This window comes from Elephantulus edwardii, unplaced genomic scaffold, assembly GCF_000299155.1.
Source record: "Elephantulus edwardii isolate Elephantulus edwardi_28Jun2011 unplaced genomic scaffold, EleEdw1.0 scaffold00010, whole genome shotgun sequence".
NCBI classification, from domain to species: Eukaryota; Metazoa; Chordata; class Mammalia; order Macroscelidea; family Macroscelididae; genus Elephantulus; species Elephantulus edwardii.
Genome location: NW_006399760.1, coordinates 9182365 through 9204515, shown reverse-complemented (window position 1 = coordinate 9204515; position 22151 = coordinate 9182365). Strand labels below are relative to the sequence as shown.

Below are 22151 nucleotides of genomic sequence, written 5' to 3'. Positions count from 1 at the left end.
GTCAGAGGCAATGAGATTGGCACAGGATAGAGCACGGTTTAGGGCTGTTGTACATAGGGTCGCTATGAGTCGCAAACGACTCGACGGCACATAACAACAAACAATGATATTGTAAGCCTGAAAAGGATGAAACAAGGCTACTCTTTAGGGGCAAGACTTTTGAAGATTTGTTGGACATATTTAGAGCATGTTGTAAGGAAGGACCAGTCCAAGGAGAGGGCTATCATGCTTGGAAGGTTGGAAGGATAGCACAACATAGGAAGACCCTGGATGACATTGATTGACTCAGTGACTGGGGTAATGGGAGTAGGTGTGTCAGCGACAGTGAAATTGGCTCAGGACAGAGTGGGATTCAGAAATGTTGTGCATAGTATCGCTATGAGTCAGAGTCAACTTGACGGCACATAACAACAACAAGACTTTGCTTAAATTAACCTGAAGACACATAAGTAGTATATTGACAGAAGTTCAAGCCAGATTAAAAAGAGAATGTGGAGTAAGGGATACTTCATTGATCTCAGATGTATTTTTGGCTAAAAGCAGAAAAAAATATACCAGAGAAATATTTGTCTGTGTTTTACTGACTGTACAAGGACATTGGACTGTGCGAACCTTAAGACATTATAACAAATGGTTATTTCAGAACATTGAATAGAGCCCATGAGGATTCCATGCCTAGATCACAAAGTTGGGCAAACAGTAAAAAGGGATAATGCATGGTTCAAGACCAGGAAAGTCATATTTCATTCTTGTATAATTTCATCATACCTGAACTGAATAAAACTCTGACATGTTTGAACACATATTTTTAAAACAACAACAAAACATTGGAACTGGAGAAAGACTCATTAACAGTCTGCCATAAATAAAGGACACAAGCTTATAAAGAAGAATAATATTTGAAGATTAAAGTCTCCAATATACTTCAACATAAAGAAAAGAAAAATTCTCACAACTTGACCAAGAAACAACATCATAATAAAGGGGGGAAATGTTGATGTTGTCAAGGATTTCATTTCACTTGGATCCATAATTAGCATCCATGAAGACAGCAGCTAAGAAATCAGAATAAGTGTAGTTTGGGGCAAATATGCTAAGAAAGTCCTTGTTGAAGAGTTAAAAAGTAAAGATGTCACTGTGAGGAGCAAGGTGTGCCCGATCATGATATTTTCAATCCTCTCACATTCATCTGAAATCTGCACAATGAATAAGTAAGGGTGAAGAAGAATTGATACGCTTGTATTAAGGTGTTAAATCATTGATGAACAAAAAGTGAATAAACCTGTCTTGAAAATGCATAGCCAGACTATTTCTTAGGAGTCAGGATAACAATAATTCTTCACAGATTTTGGATTTGTCATCAGTTAGGATGTGTCCTTGGAGAAAGGCAAGACATTTGGTTAGGTGGAGAGTCAGTGAAAAAGAAGATCCCTAATCAGATGGATTGACACGGTAACTACAACAATGGGATTAAACATAACAGAGATGATGAGGATGGTAAACACTGGAGGGTGAGTTTTTGTGTTTGTTAGTTCTGTCCTTTTCTGTAGTACATAGGATAGCTAAGAGCCAAAACCAACTTGACAGCACGTCCTCCAGTGGCTTATTCACTTGAGTCCAAGGAGTCAGAAATATGAAAATCAGAAAGCTAGTTGCTGCCAATCCCAACTCCTCGTGACCTTACAAATATGGTCAAAATGAAAAAGAAAAAAAAACAACCAAAAATACCCACCCCATAAGGTACTAAAACTTATCATTTTTATGGGAGCAGACTGTGGTATCTTTCATACATGGAGTGACTGATGAATTGGAAACATCACCTTTCAGTCAGAAGCTGAATATTTAACCTTTAAACAAACAGGAGTTCATCATCACAGTCATTAAAACACACAAACAAAATAACCACTAAAAATGATAAATTTTAGATGATGATATTGTTTCATGTTATTTCATACAAATATATCAATTCTTTTCTCAAGATGAAAGCATTATGAACAAATGAAACCTTTGGGAAACTGTTGCACGTTAAAAAATATCTTATTCTGAGATATTGTTTTTAGTTCTTTGAGAGATACTGAAGCTACAAGCATAAGGATGGATAGAAAAATGCCTTGATCTAGGCCTGAAGAAAGAGTTAGTTGCATTTTGCTCATCATTATTCTTTAAAATACTCATTAAATTGTTTGCAGTCAGTTTTCATGGATATATTTGGTCTTCTTAGAAACATATGGAAATGCATATTTAATCTGACAGTGTTTTGCAAATCATACCCCTTCAGAATAATTTGCAAAGTAGAAATATTCCCATCTGTTAGAAGGAGGTTTGCCTATTATACTGAGAGTAGAGAATGCTCTATATACTTAATAACTATATATTATATATACACTCAGTATTATCTAATAATACCATAGCATAAATACTGCATCATGCAACAAAGGATCAGAAAACTAACACTTCTTTAACATTCTTCTAAGCTTTCTAGCTCGTGTCAAGAAGGATGTTTTCCATTCCTTGTTGCTTTTAGCTGCTTTCCTGCTTCTAACTACCCTTATGCTAGTACAATTTCTTTAATAAGCTCTTTTTTTTTGCTTGCTAAGTGCTGCTTTGCATTTCAACTTATTTGATTGTAGTCATCATCTTATTCACTGTCCCTGTGGTATCTTTCAAGCTCTTCCCATGGACAGTGAAGTGATCCCGGGAACTGAGATCCTTTGTATGTACCAAGATGGATAATTTCCTCTGGTGTAATTAACAACCTATAACACTATTTTGGAGGGTCAGCTATGAGTTGGTTCTAACTTGGTGGCAATGAGTTAATTTTTATTACTGGGAGAGGAGACTATGGTTGTCACTAAAGAAGCAAAAGATAATGGTAAACATACTGTGCATAAAATATTCCCACAATAAATGTTTAAATATTACTCAAAATATAACTCATATTGAAGTTGAGAAACTCTGGATTAAATAATTTTTTGCTAGCTGCTGGCAAAGCTTTCTTTACAGATAAAGGGAGTGTGAGAGCTTGGCCAGAGCCACAGGTGGGTGAGTGGGCCTGAGTCCGCCTTAGGGTTCAGGAGAGAGGAATGAGGGGAACAACTACAGCGAGCACCACCTGATAAGTTTGGAGTAAGTTCCACCAAAGAGTTGTAGAGCAAAAAAAATTATAAGAGGGAAAAAAGAGTTGTAAGGCCCACCTCTCCGGTTGAGATGTCATTGTAGATTCTTTTAGTGCTTCCCATGTGTTTCATTTACTGAGTGCCCAGCCCATGTTTTTTATGTCACTGAAATCTCCCAGCAACCCTTGGTATAATTTCTTCCCATTGTGGAGCTGTGAAAACAGCTTCTGATAAATAATGGAGAGTCACAGTTAAGAACAAATTTTAATCGTCCTTTTTCATTGGCAAGAACAGGTGCCGTAGTCTGTAGCGAATTGCTCAGCAAACACAAAGACAAAACTTTTCTGGTGGGTTGACTATACTAGCAGCTCCTGTGGGAGAAAGATGCGTAATCTTTTGTTTGTGTACAGCCTCAGAAATACATAGAAGGGTTGGTGATGAGTTCTTACTTAGTGACAATAAGTTTTGGTTTCTTATTAGCAGCATCTAAGCATTTTAAATTTTGATCCTGTTTCCTAATTTGTGAAATGACAATACATTCTTTGTAATTGTTGTACAGTAGATAGATTTTATAAGGTCTTTCTCACTATGATCTTATACCTCCCACCAAATGATTTGGCTCACCAAGAGGATCAGATTGTGTTCTAACAATGCAAATAAAATGCATTGCACCCTTTTAGGCGGGTGGTGGTGGTTGTTATGTGAAGTACGACCCATAGTGACTCTAGGAACAATGGCTATGAACCTATCCCTATTCTACTTATCAGGCAATTAAGGTATATGGACTTTTATGAGGGGACTGTTCTGTTTGACAGCTTATTAAGCCTAAAATGAAGCACCCCAGTGATGGAAAGGGAAGCTTTGACTACTACCAAGAAGAAATGGTTTTGGAGTGTCTCCTTTGGAGTCTGGTTCCTTGTGATGGGAACCTCCTAGACCTGGGAGTTTGAAAGCTGCAATATCAGAGATGTGGAAAGGCAGAAATGGTGGGAGAAGACCTACTTCTCCTTGAACTTCTGGAGTTAGAGAGCTGGGTTCCTGTGGACAGGGGGTTTGCAGAGTTGGGTACCTCCAGGAACTTATTGGTGGAGTCAAAGAGCTTTGTAATTCTTGCCTGTCTGGTCAGAGTCTGGGCTGGTTCAAGGTGCCCAGGGCCCAAGGGTCAGAGCAAGGCCTATCTAGAGCATCCAAGAAACTATCCTTGCAAAAAACCTGCATCTTGGGTCATTTCTGATTCTGAATTGTAACCTGTTAAATTTTCTAATAAACTCCCTATGAGGATGGGAGGAGGTGGAAGGAAATGTCCTTTCTAAATCTCAAACTCCAAACAACTCAGACTCATTGACAATGATTTGGAATAGACTCAGAGCTAAAACATCAGAGGATTTCAAAAGCTGTAAATTGCAAAGGGAATATTTCCCATCTTTCTTTCTCAGAGGAGTTTGTGGATCTGAACTGCCTACCTCTGAAATGGCAGCTCAACTTCCTAACCAATAGGCCACCAAAGCTCCTAGGCAACCCCAGGTGTTCCTTGGAGTGGTCACTATATTTCCTTTGATGACCTACAAGGCAGTCAGCATCTTGAGGTCAGTTGCACATGCCTCTTGATATTTATAATCTCTGCTTTTTCTAAAGTAATGCTACCCTTTTCCTTCTAAAAGCATTGAGTAAACATGAAACCTTCCATATTGTTGCGGAATGTTGGGGAGGAAGGGGAGGGTCTCTGGCCAGGACAGATCACCTAAGCTCCAGATAAGTGCACGCTTCCCAAAGGCCTTTAATACGGGGTAGAGAAAGCTCTCCTGTGTTTGGCTGTACCGGCTTGAGAAAGCTGGGAAGACGGCTGCCTTGTCTGTTGAGTTGGGAGTGGTCTGCATGAGGCTGGGGTTCTCCTAACCAATCTGCATGTCCCACGTCTGTAAGCCCATCCTATACTGTCTTCTTGTTTACCTGGATGTATATAAATGCACTGCAGATGCCAAAAAAATTGAGCTGCATTGACTCTCTGATCCTCTCCCAGAGTGGTATATTTCTGTCGTGCCTGCCCCCATCAGGGTGTCACTGTCAAGTTGCCGGTGAACTGACAAGTGACAATATATGCTCTAACCTAAAAACATATAACAAACAAACAAAACCCCTCAAACTCAGAATTGACTCAAAGCTTACTGTCCAGAGCATTTACTGATAGTATAAATCACATGACAGCAGACTGTGCATCTTTCTCCCTTAGAGCCCCCAAAGGTGCCTCATTTAGGTTAACAGCACAAATCCCCACAGGCTAAATTGATGGAATTGTGGGTGACAAAGCCATTCTCCATGATGCCCCATCCTTCTATGTTCCATTGCAGTAACCGTCCACCCTGTGGTCAGTGGTGATTTGGAAATAGAATTCTTGCCTTCATACAAAAAATCCTGGGTTCAATTCGCACTCAGTATAGCTTTTATGTAGCTACCACCCTTGTCACTGATATTTGCACAGGAACAAGTTTCAGCAGAATTTGGACTCTAAAATGGACAAGTAATAAAGGCTTGGGAATCTTTTTCTAAAACTTAACAAAAGCAAACCCTGTAGATTACAATAGTGTGGTATGTACCACAAGCCAGGGTCTGCTAGTGTTTTGTTCCTTTTCTCCATGGAGCGAGTCACTAGGAGCCTGAAGCTAACTCAATAGCCAATAACAACAGGAGCACTGCACCAGCAAATTTGTCTGTTTTAAGGAGTCAAATGAATGTTCTAATTTTCTAAGCTAGAACAAACAAAGGTTTAGCAATAGCTCCTCAGAGATACTATAAAAAAATCCTGCAGATTTCAAACGTCAATTTAGGGACAAAACTTGAAGTAATTAAAATAAGAGCTGAATCTCTTTGACAAGTTTTACTCTTTGTGTCTGAAAGGTTCAATGACCCCATACATGTTCAGAGACACTAGACAGCAATTTTAGAATAAAAAAGAAATGTGGAGGTTTCAAAGGACTTCAGCTTTACTAAATTGATGTTAATGTCATCATTATCTGAGAGTAGTGATTTTTGAAGCCAGAATGGCTTGCTTTAACACATCTTTTTTAAATGTTGTAGGGTGTTTTGTTGTTGTTGCTTTTTGTCTTTGAAGGGTTTTTGTTTTGTTTTGTTTTGTTCTGGTTTTAGTGATAATTATATTTTGTTTTCTTTGAAGCACCACAATTACTTTCTTCTCCTAGGTTGAGATGGAGGGTGGCAATTCCTGATTATTTCCTTGATTTCTTTCCTTCACGACTTTATGTATAAAAGTTATTTTTATTATCACAACTTAAATTACCATAAAGATAAATTATGTGGAAGCTCTTGTAAAGCATAAACCTGTAAGCTCAAGAAGGTGGGGGATTTTTTCACATTTTTGATCTAAAATGGTTTCGAAATAAGGATAACCTAACTCCACTGCTCTTGTGCTGATTCTAACTCAGAGCAACCATCCAGTGTATTTCTAAGCCATTAATCTTAGATGAGATTGCCCAACTTTCTCTCCACAAACAACTGGTGGATTCAAATTGTTAACCTTCTAGTGGGTAGCCTGGCATGTTTTGTTATACAGTACAACTACTTAATTTAAATAAAATTTCAACTCAGTTCATTGCTGTTGAATCATAACTAACACTCCAGTGGGTTTTCTGGAGGCTATAAATCCACTGGATGAGATTACATAGCTTTCTCTCCAATAATTAGTAGATTTGAATTTATAAAGATTTGAATTGATAACTCTATTTGAGTTAGTTGGGCAACTCCCTCTGGACTATACCACTGAAGTTCTTCCTAAACAAAGTCAAGCTTAAATCTTAGGAAAGGAGTGAGTCAGGGATGAGTCCTATCTCTGTATCTTTTCAATCTATATGCAGAAAAGCTAATTCAAGAGGCTGAAGTTTATGAGGAAGACTCACCAATAACTTGCATTATGCAGATAATACAACCTTGCTTATCGAAACTGAAGAGGATCTGAGGCATTTACTGCAGAAATCAAGAACTATAGTCTTCAATATGGATTGAAGCTTAACCTCAAGAAGATAAATATTCTCACCACAGGGCCAATTGACAGCACTATGGTGGATGGAGAAGAGATTGAGCTGTTAACCATTCCAGTTTACTCAACTCCAAAATCAACACTCTTCACACCAGCAGTGAGGAAATCAAAAGACAAATTGCTTTGGGAAAGTCTGCTGTCAGGGACCTCTCCAGACTGCTAAGGAGTAATGATGTCAGTCTAGAGACTAAGGTGTGCCTGATTCAGGCTATGGTCTTTGCAGTTACAAGTTATGCATCAGAGAGCTGAATAATTACTGACTAAGGATGATAGAAGAATTGATACTTTTGAGCTGTGGTGCTAGAGAAGAGTCTTGAACACCACCAGGAACCAAGGTTTTGAAGCTCTATCTCACAGACTTTGGGCATGTAGCCAGGAGGGACCAGTCCTTGGAGAAGGATATCATGTAGAGTGACAGCACAGGAAGGGAAGATCCTTGATGAAATGGATTGATTCAGTAACTGGGTCAATGGGATTATGTGTGTTGGTATCAGTGAGACTGGCTCAAGATAGGGCACGGTACAGAGCAACTGGACACAGGGTCACTATGAGTTGAAGGTGACTCGACAGCTCATAACAACAAAAACAAAATTGTATTTAATTATTAATATAGGAGTTTTGCTCAAGGGATTTTTCTTCTTTAAGAGTCCAAATACTGATAATTTTAAGATCAGGATTTAGAGTTAGAGCCACTCTAGGATCATAGCTGTGGAACTAAGTATGAGCTGGGAACAATCATGATTTTATCAGTTTATAATTTCTAAAATTTTGTGGAATTGAAAGAAAGAAAAATTTTATGGCAATGAGGAAGCCTTTAAAATGTTAAGTCAATAACTTAGATTCCATAAAAATTCTAGTGAAGAATATAAAAAGGAAAAGATCACTTGATATGTCCTTTAAGGAAATATCACTTCAGTAATTTTTTTCCTTAAGCAAAATTCTCAGTCATAGGCAACAATTTCAACTCTGAAAGTAACAGAAAGTAATGTGCTTAGTAAAGACAGCATTCCATTTTATAGAAGATTCTATTAAGTTCTCCTGCCTACTGATACAAGCTTATTCCATACATCTACAACTTGGAGTTACCTCTTACTTATTTGGCTGCTTAAGTTGCATTGTTCCAAATGATAAGAGATTAAAATCACAGTTACTATGGTATATTTAAGTCCCTAAATTTATGCTCAACAATTAACCTAATGGTTAACAGTTCAAACCCACCAAATAGTAGTACAAGACAAAGTTCTGGAGTCTGCTTCCACTAAATGATTACAGCATAAAATTGCTATGGCGCAGGACTACTCACTCTAACACATGGGGTTGTCATGAGTCAAATAGAAATTCTTAGATCCTACATTAATGTTAAGAAGACAAATATTCTCACCACTGGGCCAATTGGCAGCATCAGGACGGATGGTGAAGAGATTGAGATTGTTCACACGTTAGTTTGCTTGGCTCCACAGTCAACATTCTTGGCACCAGCAGCCAGGAAATGAAAAGACATATTGCCATGGGAAAGTCTGCTGTTAGGGATCTCTCCAAAGTACTGAAGAGCAATGGTGTCTCTCTGGAGACTGAAGTGAATCTGATACAGGCCATGGTCTCTGTAATCACTTGTTATGCATCAGAGTTGGACAATGACTAAGGAGGATAGAAGGAGAATTGATGCCTTTGAGCTGTGGTGCTGGAGAAGAGTATTGAGGGTACCATGGGCTGCTAGGAAAACAAATAGATTCATCCTGGAAAGGGTCAAACCGGGTGGCTCCTTGGAGGCAAGGATTCTGCGGCCCCGTCTAACATATTTTGGACATGTTGTAAGGAGGGACCAGTCCTCGGAAAGGGACATCATGCTTGGTACGGTGGAGGGACAGCACAGGAGAGGAAGGCCCTCTATGAGGTGGATTGATTCAGTGACTGGGGTAATTGGGATGGGTGTATCAGAGACGGTGTGATAGGCACAGGACAGAGCAGAGTTTAGGGCTGTCGCAAGCGACTCGACGGCACATAACAACAACAACTATGAAATTTACTTGTGCACAAAATGTTTTTGTTTATATTTGTTCATTCTCCTTAAAAGACTCAAAGCCATTGTTTTAGAGACGAGTGTCATTGTTGAAAGACACCATGTTGGGAAAAGTTATGAAAAAGAGGAAGACCCTCAAGAAGACAGATTGACCCAATGTCTTTCACAATGGGAACATGCATATCAGAGATGGTGAGGACAGTACAGGATAGGGTAAGATTTAGATCTGTTGTGTAGGAAGTTGGTGTGAGTTATAGTTGATTTTATGGCACCTGTTACTCAAACAATACCACTAATATCCCCCAATTCTTCTGGTCTTTGATTATTGGTGTTCAATACCTCAAATCTATTATTAAAACGGTCTTAAAATTCAGATGGAATTGACTAAAGAGCATATCTTGGTCCTGTGGACTTATTTTAATTTTCTTCAGCCTCCATTTGAACTTGCACATAAGTAAGTGATGATTTGACCCCCAGTCTGCTCCTGGCCTAGGTTTGACTGCTGATATTGAGCTTCTCCAATGATTTCTTCCACAAATGTAGTCAATCTTATTTCTATGCGGCTCATCAATGTGTAAAGTAGTTGTTTGTATCTTTTTAAAAAAGATATTTGCAATGAATAAATAACTGAATACAAAATGGAATAATTTTATTTCCAGCCACATTTCCGTCACCATGTCCATATTTTCCACCTGCTATTACTTCTTCACTGTTTCCTATTTTTGCATTCCAGTCACTAATTATCATTAACACATCTTGACTGCATGGTTGGTCAGTTTTGGACTGTAAGATTTAGTAAAAAGATTTGCAAGGTTTGGTAAAAACTTGCTCGGATCCACAATTAACATCCTTGAAAGCAGCAGTCAGGAAGTAAGGAGACAAATTGTACAGGGAAAATCTGTAGTTAGGCACCTCTCCAAATTATTGAGGGTTAATGATGTCAGCTTGAGGATCATGGTACATGTGGTTCAGGCCATAGTCTTTCCAATCACTTGTTATGTATCTGAAAACTGGACAATGAATAAGGATATCAGAAAAAGAATTAACACCTTTGAGCTGTGGTGTTGGAAACAAGTACCCAACCTCCCATGGTCGCCCAAGAGAATAAACAAATATGTTTTGGAGAGGGTGCAGGCAGAGTGCTCTTTGGAGGCAAGAAAGATGAAACATCACTTAATAAACTTTGGGCATGTTGCTAGGAGGGGGCTATTCCTTGGAGAGGGACATGATGTTGGGAAGGGTGTAGGGTCAGTGAAAGTGAGGAAGACTCTCAACCAGGTGGACTGACAGACATTGTGACTGCCACAATGTGTATCAGGAAGTGTGGAAAAGGAACAGGATAGAACAGGCTTCAGATCTTTCATTTGTAGGGTCTCTATGAGTTGTACTCAACTCAACAGCACCTAACAACAACAACATCACCAATATCAGACAGAAGAAAAATCTTGCTGATGATTATAAAAATGAATGACAGGAACAGTACACGATAAAAAACTGTTTCTTTTATTACAGAGAAATAAGAGCTGGCTTTAAAAGAGGTTGTGGTCCCAGGGAAATCATTGCCAGTGCCAGAAGGATCTTGGCTGAAAGCAGAGAGTACTATAGGAATGTCTACCTCTGTTTCATTGAAAGGCATTTGACTGAGTGGATCACAAAAAATTGTGGCTAACCTTGAGAAGAATGGGAATCTCAGAACACTTGATTATGCTCATGTGAAACCTATACTTGGAACATGAAGCAATTATCAGAAGAGAGCAAAGAAATACTGCATGGTTCAAAATCAAGAAAAGAGTGTGTTAGGGATGCATTCTTTTCCATACCTTTAAAATCTATATGCAGAAAAGATCATTTGGGAGGCTGAACTTTATGAGGCATGAGAATTGGAGGAAAACTCACTAAAATTTATATCAGGACACAATGTTATTTGTGGAAATTGAGGAGAACATGAAGCATTTGCTGGAAATCAAGAATTACAATCTTCAGTACGGATTCAAGCTCAACAACAATAAAACAAAGATTCTCATCACTGTGATAATTGGCACAACCATGATAGATGGAGAAAAGAGTTAAGATTGTTAAAAATTTCAGCTTGCTTGGTTCTACAATCAACACTCTTGGCACCAGCAGCCAGGAAATCAAAAGACAAATTGGATTAGGAAAATCTACTGCCAGGGACCTCTCTAGAGTGCTGAAGAGCAAAGATGCCAGTCAGTCTGGAGACTAAGGCTGGCCTAATCCAGACCGTGGTCTTAGCAATTACTTGCTATGCATCAAAGAGCTGGATAATGAATAAGGATGCCAAAAGAAGAATTGATGTGAGTCATAGGCTACTTGACAACACATAACAACAACATGAGAAAATCATATAAACAGATTGGAAAGTTTCATTATCTGATGACAAATGTATATAAAAGATATAAAAGAGTGGGAAACTCAAAGAATTCCATTCTAAATCAAAATAACGCCTTTGAGCTATGGTGTTGGAGGAAAGTACTGACTATCTTATGGACTGATAAAAGAATAAACAGCTATATCTTGAAGAAATTATGAGCAGGGTGTTCCTGAAGGCAAAGTTGGAAAAGCTTCATCTCTTGTATTCTGGGCATGTTGTTAGGGGAGGGACATCATGATTGGAAAGGTGGAGGCTGGCAGAAGAAAGGAAGATGCTCAGTGAGATGGAATGACTGCAGGAATGGGCTCAAGTATTTTGGAGATGATGAAGGTTGTCCAGTACAGGACAGGATTCAGATCTCTTGTACCAAGAGTTGCTATGAGTTGTACTTGACTCAAAGTCACCTAATAACAACATAACGGCAGTGGGGGAAGGGAGAAAGGGTTATTCTGGTGGCTTAGTGGTAAGAAGTGCTTCCAACCTAAGACACAATTGAATCCACAGATGCTCTGAAAGACAAAGGCAATCTCTTTCTATGTAACATATTGCCTCTAAAAATGCATTAGAGGGTCAGCTGTGAGTTGGTTCCAGCTCAATGATATATATCATCAAAAACAAATGGGAGAAAATAGTTTAATCAAGTTGTCATGCTGAAAATAATATAAATATTTACCTACTATTTGACAAAATTTCAATTAAAATTATAGTATACTCATTATTAGAAATCACAAACACTAAAGTAGTGCTTGGATTAGTGTATTTTTTTAAAAAAAACATACTAAGGAAAATACAGTATCTTTCAAGTTACATTCCAAGTATTACTATAAAGATGTTATTTCTTACTAAATAAATTTATATGCTCTTGAGTGAAATCTGAGTTTACTACAAAAATTAAGAAGCAGCTCTCATTTCACACTTCATGTATTTTTTTCATCACCATTTTATAGATTTCAATATGGATTATTTCTTCAACATCAGGAAAACAAAAATCTTCACAACTGGAGCAATAAATATCATCATAATAAATGGAAGGAAGACTGAAGTTTTCAATAACATTTTAAAAACTTATTTCATTCATTCATTGTTATGCATTATCCTCCCTCTCACTATTTATTTCTATTTATTGGATTCACAAATATCATCAATTTGGAATTAATATATTCAGTTATTTCTTATGCCTGTGGAAAATTGGAGAACTAGTAAATTTGAAGTTTGATGTTGCCTAAAAATATTGACTATACTGACTATACCAAGGAGTGATTAAATATTGTCTATGCCAGTGGGGTCACAGCTATAGTAGAAAACGACCATTTTTACACACATCCTGAAATACTGACTGACAGGATGTATCTATATGTATAATAAGGAAGATCTGTCAATACCAGTATAATTCCAAACATATCCACTCACAACTAAAACTAAAAAGGAGGAAATGGAAGATTTTACCAACTTTTGCAGTCTTAAATCAATCGACCATGCAACCAAGATCCATAATGATTATATAGCCATAATAATAATAACCAAGATCAATAATAATTGGTGACTGGAACACAAAAGTTGGGGACAAAAAAAAGAAGAATCAGTGTATGGAATATGTGGACTTGGTATCAGAAATGAGGCTGGAGATGGAATTGTGTACAATTAAAGATTTATTCACTGCAAAGACCTTTTTTAATAAACACAAACAGTGACTATTCTACATGGACTTCACCTGATGGATAGCTCAAAAATCAGATTGATTCTGTGGAAAGAATCACTGGAGAAGTTCAACATCAGCTGTGAAAACCAGCCCAACTGCTTAGTGAGGAAGAGATCACCAACTACTCAGGGGCAAGTTCAAACTGAAGCTAAAGATAATTAAAACAAATCCACAAGAACCAAAATTTGACCTTGAATGTATCCTACCTGAATTTAAAAACTATATCTAGAACAGGTTTGAGGTCTTGAACACTAATGAACAAAGGCCAGCCAAACTGTGGAAGGATATCAAGAATATTGTCCATGAAGAATGCAAAAAGGTAATTACAAAGACAATAGAGAAAGAAAAAAACCTGGATTGATATCAGAAGAGACTCTGAATATTGCACTAGAATGCTGAGAAGCCAAAGCAAAGAGAATAAATCAGAATGTTAAGGACTTGAGTAAGGGATTTCAAAGGGCAGATCTAGAAGACAAAGCAAAGTATTATAATGAAAAGTGCAAATATCAGGAGTAAAAAAAATCATAAAAGGCAATTCTTTTTGCATTTCACAAGGTGAAGGAACTGAAGAAAACTTCAAGCCTCTTGTTGCAATTCTTAAAGTTGTTATGGGAAGAAAATTGAATGATCCAGGAATCATTGAAAGAAGAAGACAGAAGGAGTATGCAATGTCACTGTACCAAAAAAAATTGGCAAACACAGAAAAATGTCATTAAATGCTCAAGAGGCAATGGTGATGGAAGAATTCCAAACAAGTCTGAAGGAAATGATGGAATAGTAATTGATGTATTTCAACAAACAAACACTGCCCTGAACATGTTTACCAGGTTGTGCCTAGAAATCTGGAGGACAGCAACTTGGCCAACCAACTGAAAGAGACTCATATTTATTCTCATAAAAAACAGACAAACAAACAAACAAAAAACACCCAACAAAACCAAAAAACCCAACCATGTTATCCACCAGAGTGTGGAAATTATTGAACAATATCACTATTATCACATACAAGCAAAATCCTGCTAAAGAGTTTCCAAAATGACTGGACAAATACATTGGCAGGAAAACTGCCAGAAATACAAGCTGATAGTTTAAAAGAGGCCATGGCACTAGGGACATCATTGCCAATGTCAGATGGATCTTAGCTCAAAGCAAAGAGTACTGGAACAATGTTTATTTGTTTTGTTTTATGGACTATGTAAATCAGAATAAATTGTGGCTAACATTGAGAAGAACGGGGACACCAGAACACTTGAGAGTGCTCATAAGAAACCTATATTTAGACGAGGAAACAGTCATCAGCACAGAGTAAGTAAATAGTGCATGGTTCAAAATGAAGAAAGGAATGCATTCTTTCTGTATATCTTTTAAATCTATATTTAGAACAGATAACTCAGGCGGTTAAAATTTATGAGGGGGAGTATGGCATCAGAACTGGAGGAAGACTCATCAACAGTCTGCATTATGCAGATGACACAACCTTGCTTGCTGAAACTGAGGAAGACCTGTAGTGCTTGCTGCAGAAGGTCAAGGACTACAGTCTTCAATATGGACTGAAGTTCGACATCAATAAACAAAGATTGTCACCACTGGGTCAATTGATAGCATGACAGGTAAAGAATAGATTAAGATTGTTAACAATTTTATCTTGGTTATTCCACAATCAACACTCTTGGCATCAGCAGTCGGGAAACCAAAAGACGAGTTGCATTGGGAGAGTCTGCGGTCAGAGACCTATCCAGAATGCTGAGCAATGTTGTCAGTCTAGAGACTAAGGAGTGTCTGATCCTGGCCATGGTCTTCATAATTACTTGTTATGCATCAGAGAGCAGGGCAATGATGAAGGATTATAGGAGAAAAATCAATGCCTTTGAGCTGTGGTGCTGAAGAAGACTATTGAACATACCACAGATTGCCAAGAGAGCAAACAAATCTGTGCCAGAGAGGGTGAAACCAGTTTCCCTTTCAAAGGAAAACATTTTGAAACTCTGTCTCACATATTTTGGGTATGTTGTCAGGAAAAAGCAGTCCTTGGAGAAGGACATCATGTTTGAAAGGGTGGACTGTCAATACAGGAGAGAAATACCCTGGATGATATGTATTGACAGAGTAAGGAGGCTAAGTGGACTACCCTGAGTGTTGGAAACAGTGAGATTGGCTCTGGATAGGACAAGGTTCAGAGATGTTGTTCATAGAATCTTTATGAGTCGTTCTTAACAACAACCACAACCATGGACTGTCACATAAATAAGCACATTTTGTTTCAGAAAAAGTGCAGCCAGTATGATCCTGAGAAGCAAGAATGGTGAGAAACCATCTCATCTACTTTAGGTACATTATCAGGAGGGGACAATCTTTGAAGAAGGATGTCAAGGTTGTGTCAGTGAAAGGGAGGAAGACTCTCACAAGATGAATTGCCATATTGATTGTAACAAGGGACTTAAGCAAAATAGACAATGTGAAGATGGCACAGGGTTAGATAGGGTTTCATTTTGTCGAACAGAAGATGCCAACCCAACGGCATTTATCAACAATATTCATAGTTTTGAATTTTTTTGATAGTTTAAGTCATTTGGTTTTGACCTATCTAGTTATTTCTTTCCTTTATTTTTCTGTTAACATCTCTAACTTTGGTTGATTTTTTTATTGCCCATACCTTTGTGATTCAGCAAATCCTCAGAATCATAAAATCTGAAGTATGTTGCAAACTTTCACTTAAAATATCTTTTCATTGTTTTAACATTCATTAATTTTCATTGTTAATGAAACATTCTAAAACTAACAGAAGACTAAGATTACTTCAAGTAGTTTACAGAGATAGATGCTAAACTAATTGAGTGTCCAGGAATTAATTTATAAGTGGGTAGGCTATTGTTGCCTTATATTATTAAATGTTAGGGTTTGAATTTTGCCATTTTTGCAAACTGGAAGATATCTGATGATGTAATGTGGGAATTTTCTAATGCTCCCCTGTGATCTGAAAAAATAAGGGGTTACAAGGAGTGAGACGTATTATCCTTAATCCCACAGAGCCCTGATATGTGTCAGGGGAATTTTCCATCCAAGTGGTCCGTATTACCTTTTATTTTATGGGAGATAAAGCAGAAAGAATCCAACATTGAGTAGGGAATCTCAGTCCTTTGTTGTTTGGTTTTTTTGCTATTCTTATTTTAATTCTTTTTCCTATTTTCAATCATTGTTGAACATTTCCTCCCTTCCCCCTCCCCTAAACCACCTCACAATGCACTCCTTTTTCTAGATTGTTCTCATACATAAAATGTATAATCATATATTCCTTTTGGACAGCACTTCTCCTCTTTTCTAAAGCAGAGCATTCATTATCTGTCCACTCTCCTCCATTCTCTCCCCCAAACCCATGTCTGTCCCATTTTATAACAGCATTGTTAGGCAATGTTTTTCTTTTGTGACTGACATATTTTACATAACATCCTTATGGCTCCCCATGTTGGAGTTTGAAGAATGGCAAATTGTGCAAACAACAACTGCTGGCAAGGTTGTGGAGAGATTGGAAATCTTATTCACTGCTGGTGGGTATCTAAAATGGTACAACCATTATGGAAGACATTCTGGCACTTTCTCAAAAAGTTGGAAATAGAAATACCATTTTTGATCCAGCAATTCAACTACTGAGAATATACCTTCAAGAAACCAGAGCCACAGCTCAAATAGATGTATGCACAGCCATGTTTATTGCTGCATTATTCACAATAGATGAGAGATGGAAGTAACCAAAGGGCTCATCAACATGGGGAGCCATAAGGATGTTATGTGAAATATGTAGCAGCACTAGATAACTGAGGCACTGTATCTTGGGAGTCTGGGATAATTCTCGAGCAGTAAGGAATTCTTGTAATTGCAAATTGGAATTGCAGACTGATTTTCTTAAAAATCGTAAATAGTTCAAATCATTAATATGGATTCTTTACCAAGAAGGTCAGAATGTGGGGCTAGGAAGAATCATTTAAATGTTGAGAAACAGGACACTGTAATAGATACAGAAAAGTAGCCACATGTATATAGTGTAGAGTAAAGCAAAAATGGTACATGGACACCTCAAGGAGTTGTTGTTGTGTACTATCATGTTGACTGCAATTCATAATGGCCCTATGCAAAATAGTTCTGAATTCTTTCCTATCCACAACCAATCTCACTGTCTCTGACACACCTACCCCTATTAACCCAATTTCTGAGTCAATCCATTTCATTCAGGGTCTTTCTTTCCTGTGTTGTTCCTCCACCCTTCTAAGTAAGGCATCCTTCTCCAAGGACTGGTCGCTCCTGGCAACATACCCAAAGTATGTGAGATGGAGCTTCAAAAGCCTTGCCTCCAAACAGCAACTGTGTTTCACCCTATCCAAGGACAGACTACTTAGTTCTTTTGGAAATCTAGGGTATGTTCAATGCTTTTTTCCAGCCCTACAACACAAAAGCATCTTTCCCCCACTCCCCGGTCATCCTTAGTCATTGTCCAGTTCTCTACTGCATAACACGTAATTGCGAAGACCATGCCTGGATCAGGGACACCTTAGTCTCTAGATTGACATTGTTACTCTTCAGCAATCTAGAGGGATCCTTGACAGCAGATTTTCCTAATTCAATTTGTCTTTTGATTTCCTGCCTCTGGTGTCAAGAATGTTAATTGTGGAACGAAGCAAGCTGAAATTGCTATCAATCTCAATCTTTTCTCCAACATCATGGTGCTGCCAGTTGGCACGGTGGTGAGAATTTTTGTTTTCTTGTTGTTGAACTTTAATCCGTATTGAAGATTTACCTTCTGCAACAAACTTTGGAGATCCTTTTCAGTTTCAGCAATAAGGGATGTAATCAGCAAAACTCAGGTTGTTGATGAAACTTTCTGCAATTCTGATGCCACATTCAGGTGGATTGATTCAGTGACTGGGGTAATTGGGATGGGTGTGTCGGAGACAGTGCAATTGGCACAGGACAGAGCAGAATTTAGGGCTATTGTACATAGGGTCACTATGAGTCACAAGTGACTCGACGGCACATAACAATAACAAAAACATATGCTAAAGAGGGAGCTCTGGTAGAAATTTTGATGCTAACTCCAAGGCAAGGCCCCTCTGGTGGTTCAAACTGAGCAGTGGAGACCACCGGAAACGGAGGACCAATCTTCCCCGGAGTGATTGGCAGCCTCCAGAAATGCCCTGAGGATGAGGTAGATGTTAGTTCTAACTCCAAGGCAATGAACTTGAGTGTTGGATTTGCTAAGTTGGCTCTCTTTTCTTCACTTAAGCAATTTCAGCTCTTTCAAAGGCCAATTATCCATAGGTGGATGTATTTATTTCTGGGTTCTCAAGACTGGCTCATTGGTCTATGTACCTGTCTTTGTACCAATACTGTTTTCATTATTGTGGCTCCATAGTAAATTTTGAGATCAGAAATGTTGAGACATTCTAATTCATTTTCCTTCTTCAGTATCGCTTCACTTGTTCAAGATCTCTTTCCTTCCATAGAGTTTTCAATGGCTATGATTTTCAAAAGCAAAGCACCAAGCCTTTTTTCAAAATCTGCTCTGGGAAGGATTTAAACCATTTACTTTTCAGTTAGTATCTCAATACACTTAATCGTCTGTGTACCTACGGACTCTTGGAAACTATATGCCAGTTTTTAAACTCTTAAAACACAATATTGCATATCCTATGAACCACTCTTCACACCAGGTGGGACTTCACAATGCCTTCTTAGTCTAACTCATATTGGCATTTATCACACCTACAATGTCTTCACTAGCCCTAAAATCCTACCTTCATCCTATTATATATCTTCATTAAAGTGTTCACTTAAAAGCGTGTTGCAATTGTTGTTGTGTGTCATTGAGTCAGAACCGAGCCATAGCTGACCCTCCAGCAGACTTTCAGAGGCAGTGAATTGCACGTAAGGAGACTGTCTATCTTTCTCCCTTAGAGTTGCTGGTGGATTTAAACTGTGGGCCTTTGGGATTGCAGTGCAACTTCTTAGGCCGCCAGAGCTCCCTATGAAAGTACTTCACTACAAATGTAAGAGAAACATGATGTAAAATAAAAGAACAATTTAAGCATTTGTGCTTAAGAAATTCTTGTTAGAGAGTGAATGAGTAGGGTCCTGCAAAACCCCTCGTCTGATTCACAGCTGAGCCTTCAGTGGGTCTCTGAGGCTGTAAAACACAGAGGATGTTGCCCATCTTTCTGCCTTAAAAACCATTGGTGGATTCAAGCTGCCAGAGAAGCGTGGCCTTTGAGGTAGATAGCAAAGCAACTTCCTACATACAGATCAAGCAACTTCAATTAATCAGGATCTCTTTCCTTCCATGGAGTTGTCAGTTGCTATGAAACTGAGTCATGAAATGATATCATTTATTATTATATTTGTCCACTAGATGCCGCCCTGCATAAGCAATAAAGACTGCTTTCTAAAGTTTGCAATACATTCCACATTATCACCTACAATATTGAATGCTTTACATACTTTAATAGGGAAAATTCAGCTCTTCTACATTCCAAAAAACAAGAGACACTTACGGGGATATATGTGTTAGACCTGAAATTCTTAGAAATTGTTGACCTGATCATGAAATTTTTAAAAATTGAAATACTAGTTATGCGATGAGCATATGTTCCTAATCATGTTGTGTTGTTGTTTTTTAAAAATAATTTTCATTCAATGATTATATACATTGTTGTTGTTGTTAATTAGAATGAATCAAAACCAATTATCATGTCTCATCAAATTCTTGATGCACATCACCTATTCCTTCAGCTCTAATCTCTAATCTCTCCTAAAACATTTCTCTTTCTTCTTATTCCTTCCAGTCTTCTTCTCTTCTTCTTCCTTCCCCTTTGAACAGTTATATATCTCCTAGTCCAGGCTCCTAACTCTGGTACCCTTATTTTCCATTTGTCCATTTTCCCAAGTTTATTCTCTCTTCCACTGATCCTTCACAGTTTTCATTGTCTGTACATTCTATTTCTGCTCTCCCCATCTCCTCCCCCCCTTCCATTTTCACAGGGGTGGTCTTACATAAAGATCCAATCTAACCTTATTTTTGCTCAAGAAAAGTCTCTAAGCTGTGTCAATGACTTAAAGTCTTCAGATACAGCAAATGAAGGCAATTGTGATAAAGAACTTGTGAGCAATTAGTTCAATCTCCTTTTTACCATGAGGGCAAATTTTTGTAATGTTCAAGAGCAAGAATGAGTTGTTCCTAAGTCAGATATTCATATTCCAGAATGTAATGCAATAGAATCACTACTCACTCTGGAACTTTGAGTAGTTTACACTGTATATTTTACTTAGAGAGCTCTTGTGGCTTCATTGTAAAGAATTGTGTCATCAACCCAGAAGCAGACGGATCAAATCCACCAGTTGATCCATGGGAGGAAGATGAGCAATCTCCTCCTGTATGATTTACAGTTTATGAAAATCCATTAGAGGACCAGGTATGAGCTGATTCCCACAAGAAGACACACAACAACAGCTAATCTCTTTATATAGGCTGCTGTGAGAATAGAACAAGCGAACACTATATGGCTTAAAATTAGGAAAAGTTTTTATCAGGTTTGTGTCTTCTCTCCATACATATTCAATCTCTATGTTGAACAAATCATTCAACAAGCTTTATTCTGTGAAGAAGAATGTGGTATAAGGATTGGAGGAAGACTCTTCAATAACCAACCTGCATTATGCAGATAACACAACCTTGTTTGCTCAAAGTAAGGAGTTGAAATGTTTGCTGGAGAAGATCAAAGACTAGAGTATTAAATATGGATTACATCTGAACATCAAGAAAACCAAAATCCCCACTATTGGACCAACGGAGAAAATATTGAAATTGGCGACAATTGCCCCCTCCCTTGAATCCACAATCAATACCTTTGTTACCTGCAGTCAGGCAACCAGGAGATGTATTGAATTGAACAAATCTGCTGTCAGAGACCTCTCTCTAAGTTACTAAGAAGCAATGATGTCAGTTTGAGGACTAGGATGTGCTTGATTCAGGCCATGGTCTTTTTAATCACTTGCTATGAATTAGAGAGCTAGAACATTTATAAAGGTGATTAAAGAATTGATGCTTTTACAAACACATCAAAAAGCAGGAAAAATTGACTATTGACACTCTAACCCTACATCTCCAACAAATTGAAAAATAACAGCAAGAAAACCCAACACCTTCTAAAAAGCCTGAAATTATAAAAATTAGAGCACAGAAAAATGAAATAGAAAATCGAAAAGCAATTGAAACTATCAACAAAACTAGGAGTTGGTTCTTTGAAAAGGTCAATAAAATCGACAACCATTAGCAAAACTCACAAAGGAAAAGAAGGAGAAGATACAAATAATCTGAATAAGAGTTGAATCAGACAACAAGCAGATATATGCACATCCGTGTTTATTACAGCTTTGTTCACAATAGCAAGGCATTGGAAACAACCTAAGTGCCCATCAACAAACGAATGGATAGAGAAGCTGTGGTATATTCACACAATGGAATACTACCGTTGCTTTGATAAACAAGGAACTCATGCAATATTATACAAAATGGGTGACTCTGGAGGACATTATGCTGAGTGAAATATCTCAGTCACAAAGCGACAAATATTATATGGTGCCACTGCTGTAGAATGAGGCTGTCGTTGGGGTGGGGTTAAGACTGAGAAAAACTGGATAAAATATGTTTACTGCATTGAAGCTGATGAGGGAGAGAATAGCTTAAAAGTAATATATTTTAGGGCATTATGATTATCATAAGAGTCTGGAATGAGGGTTGCAGAGTGGAGTATACTTGGGGTGGGAGTGGGGAATGTGGGGGGGAATTGAAGGAGTTTTTCTTTTGCTTTTCAAGGAGAGGAGTGGGG

General features: G+C 38.0%; 1 protein-coding gene across 1 annotated transcript in view; it reads right to left on the bottom strand.

Annotated features, from left to right (window-relative positions):
* KYNU (kynureninase) overlaps nt 1-22151 on the bottom strand; it is a 204108-nt gene that overhangs the window by 75175 nt on the left and 106782 nt on the right. The window contains exon 10 of the mRNA XM_006880748.1: nt 4304-4316. Coding sequence (XP_006880810.1) covers nt 4304-4316 — 13 coding nt within the window. The remainder of the gene's footprint in view (nt 1-4303; nt 4317-22151) is intronic.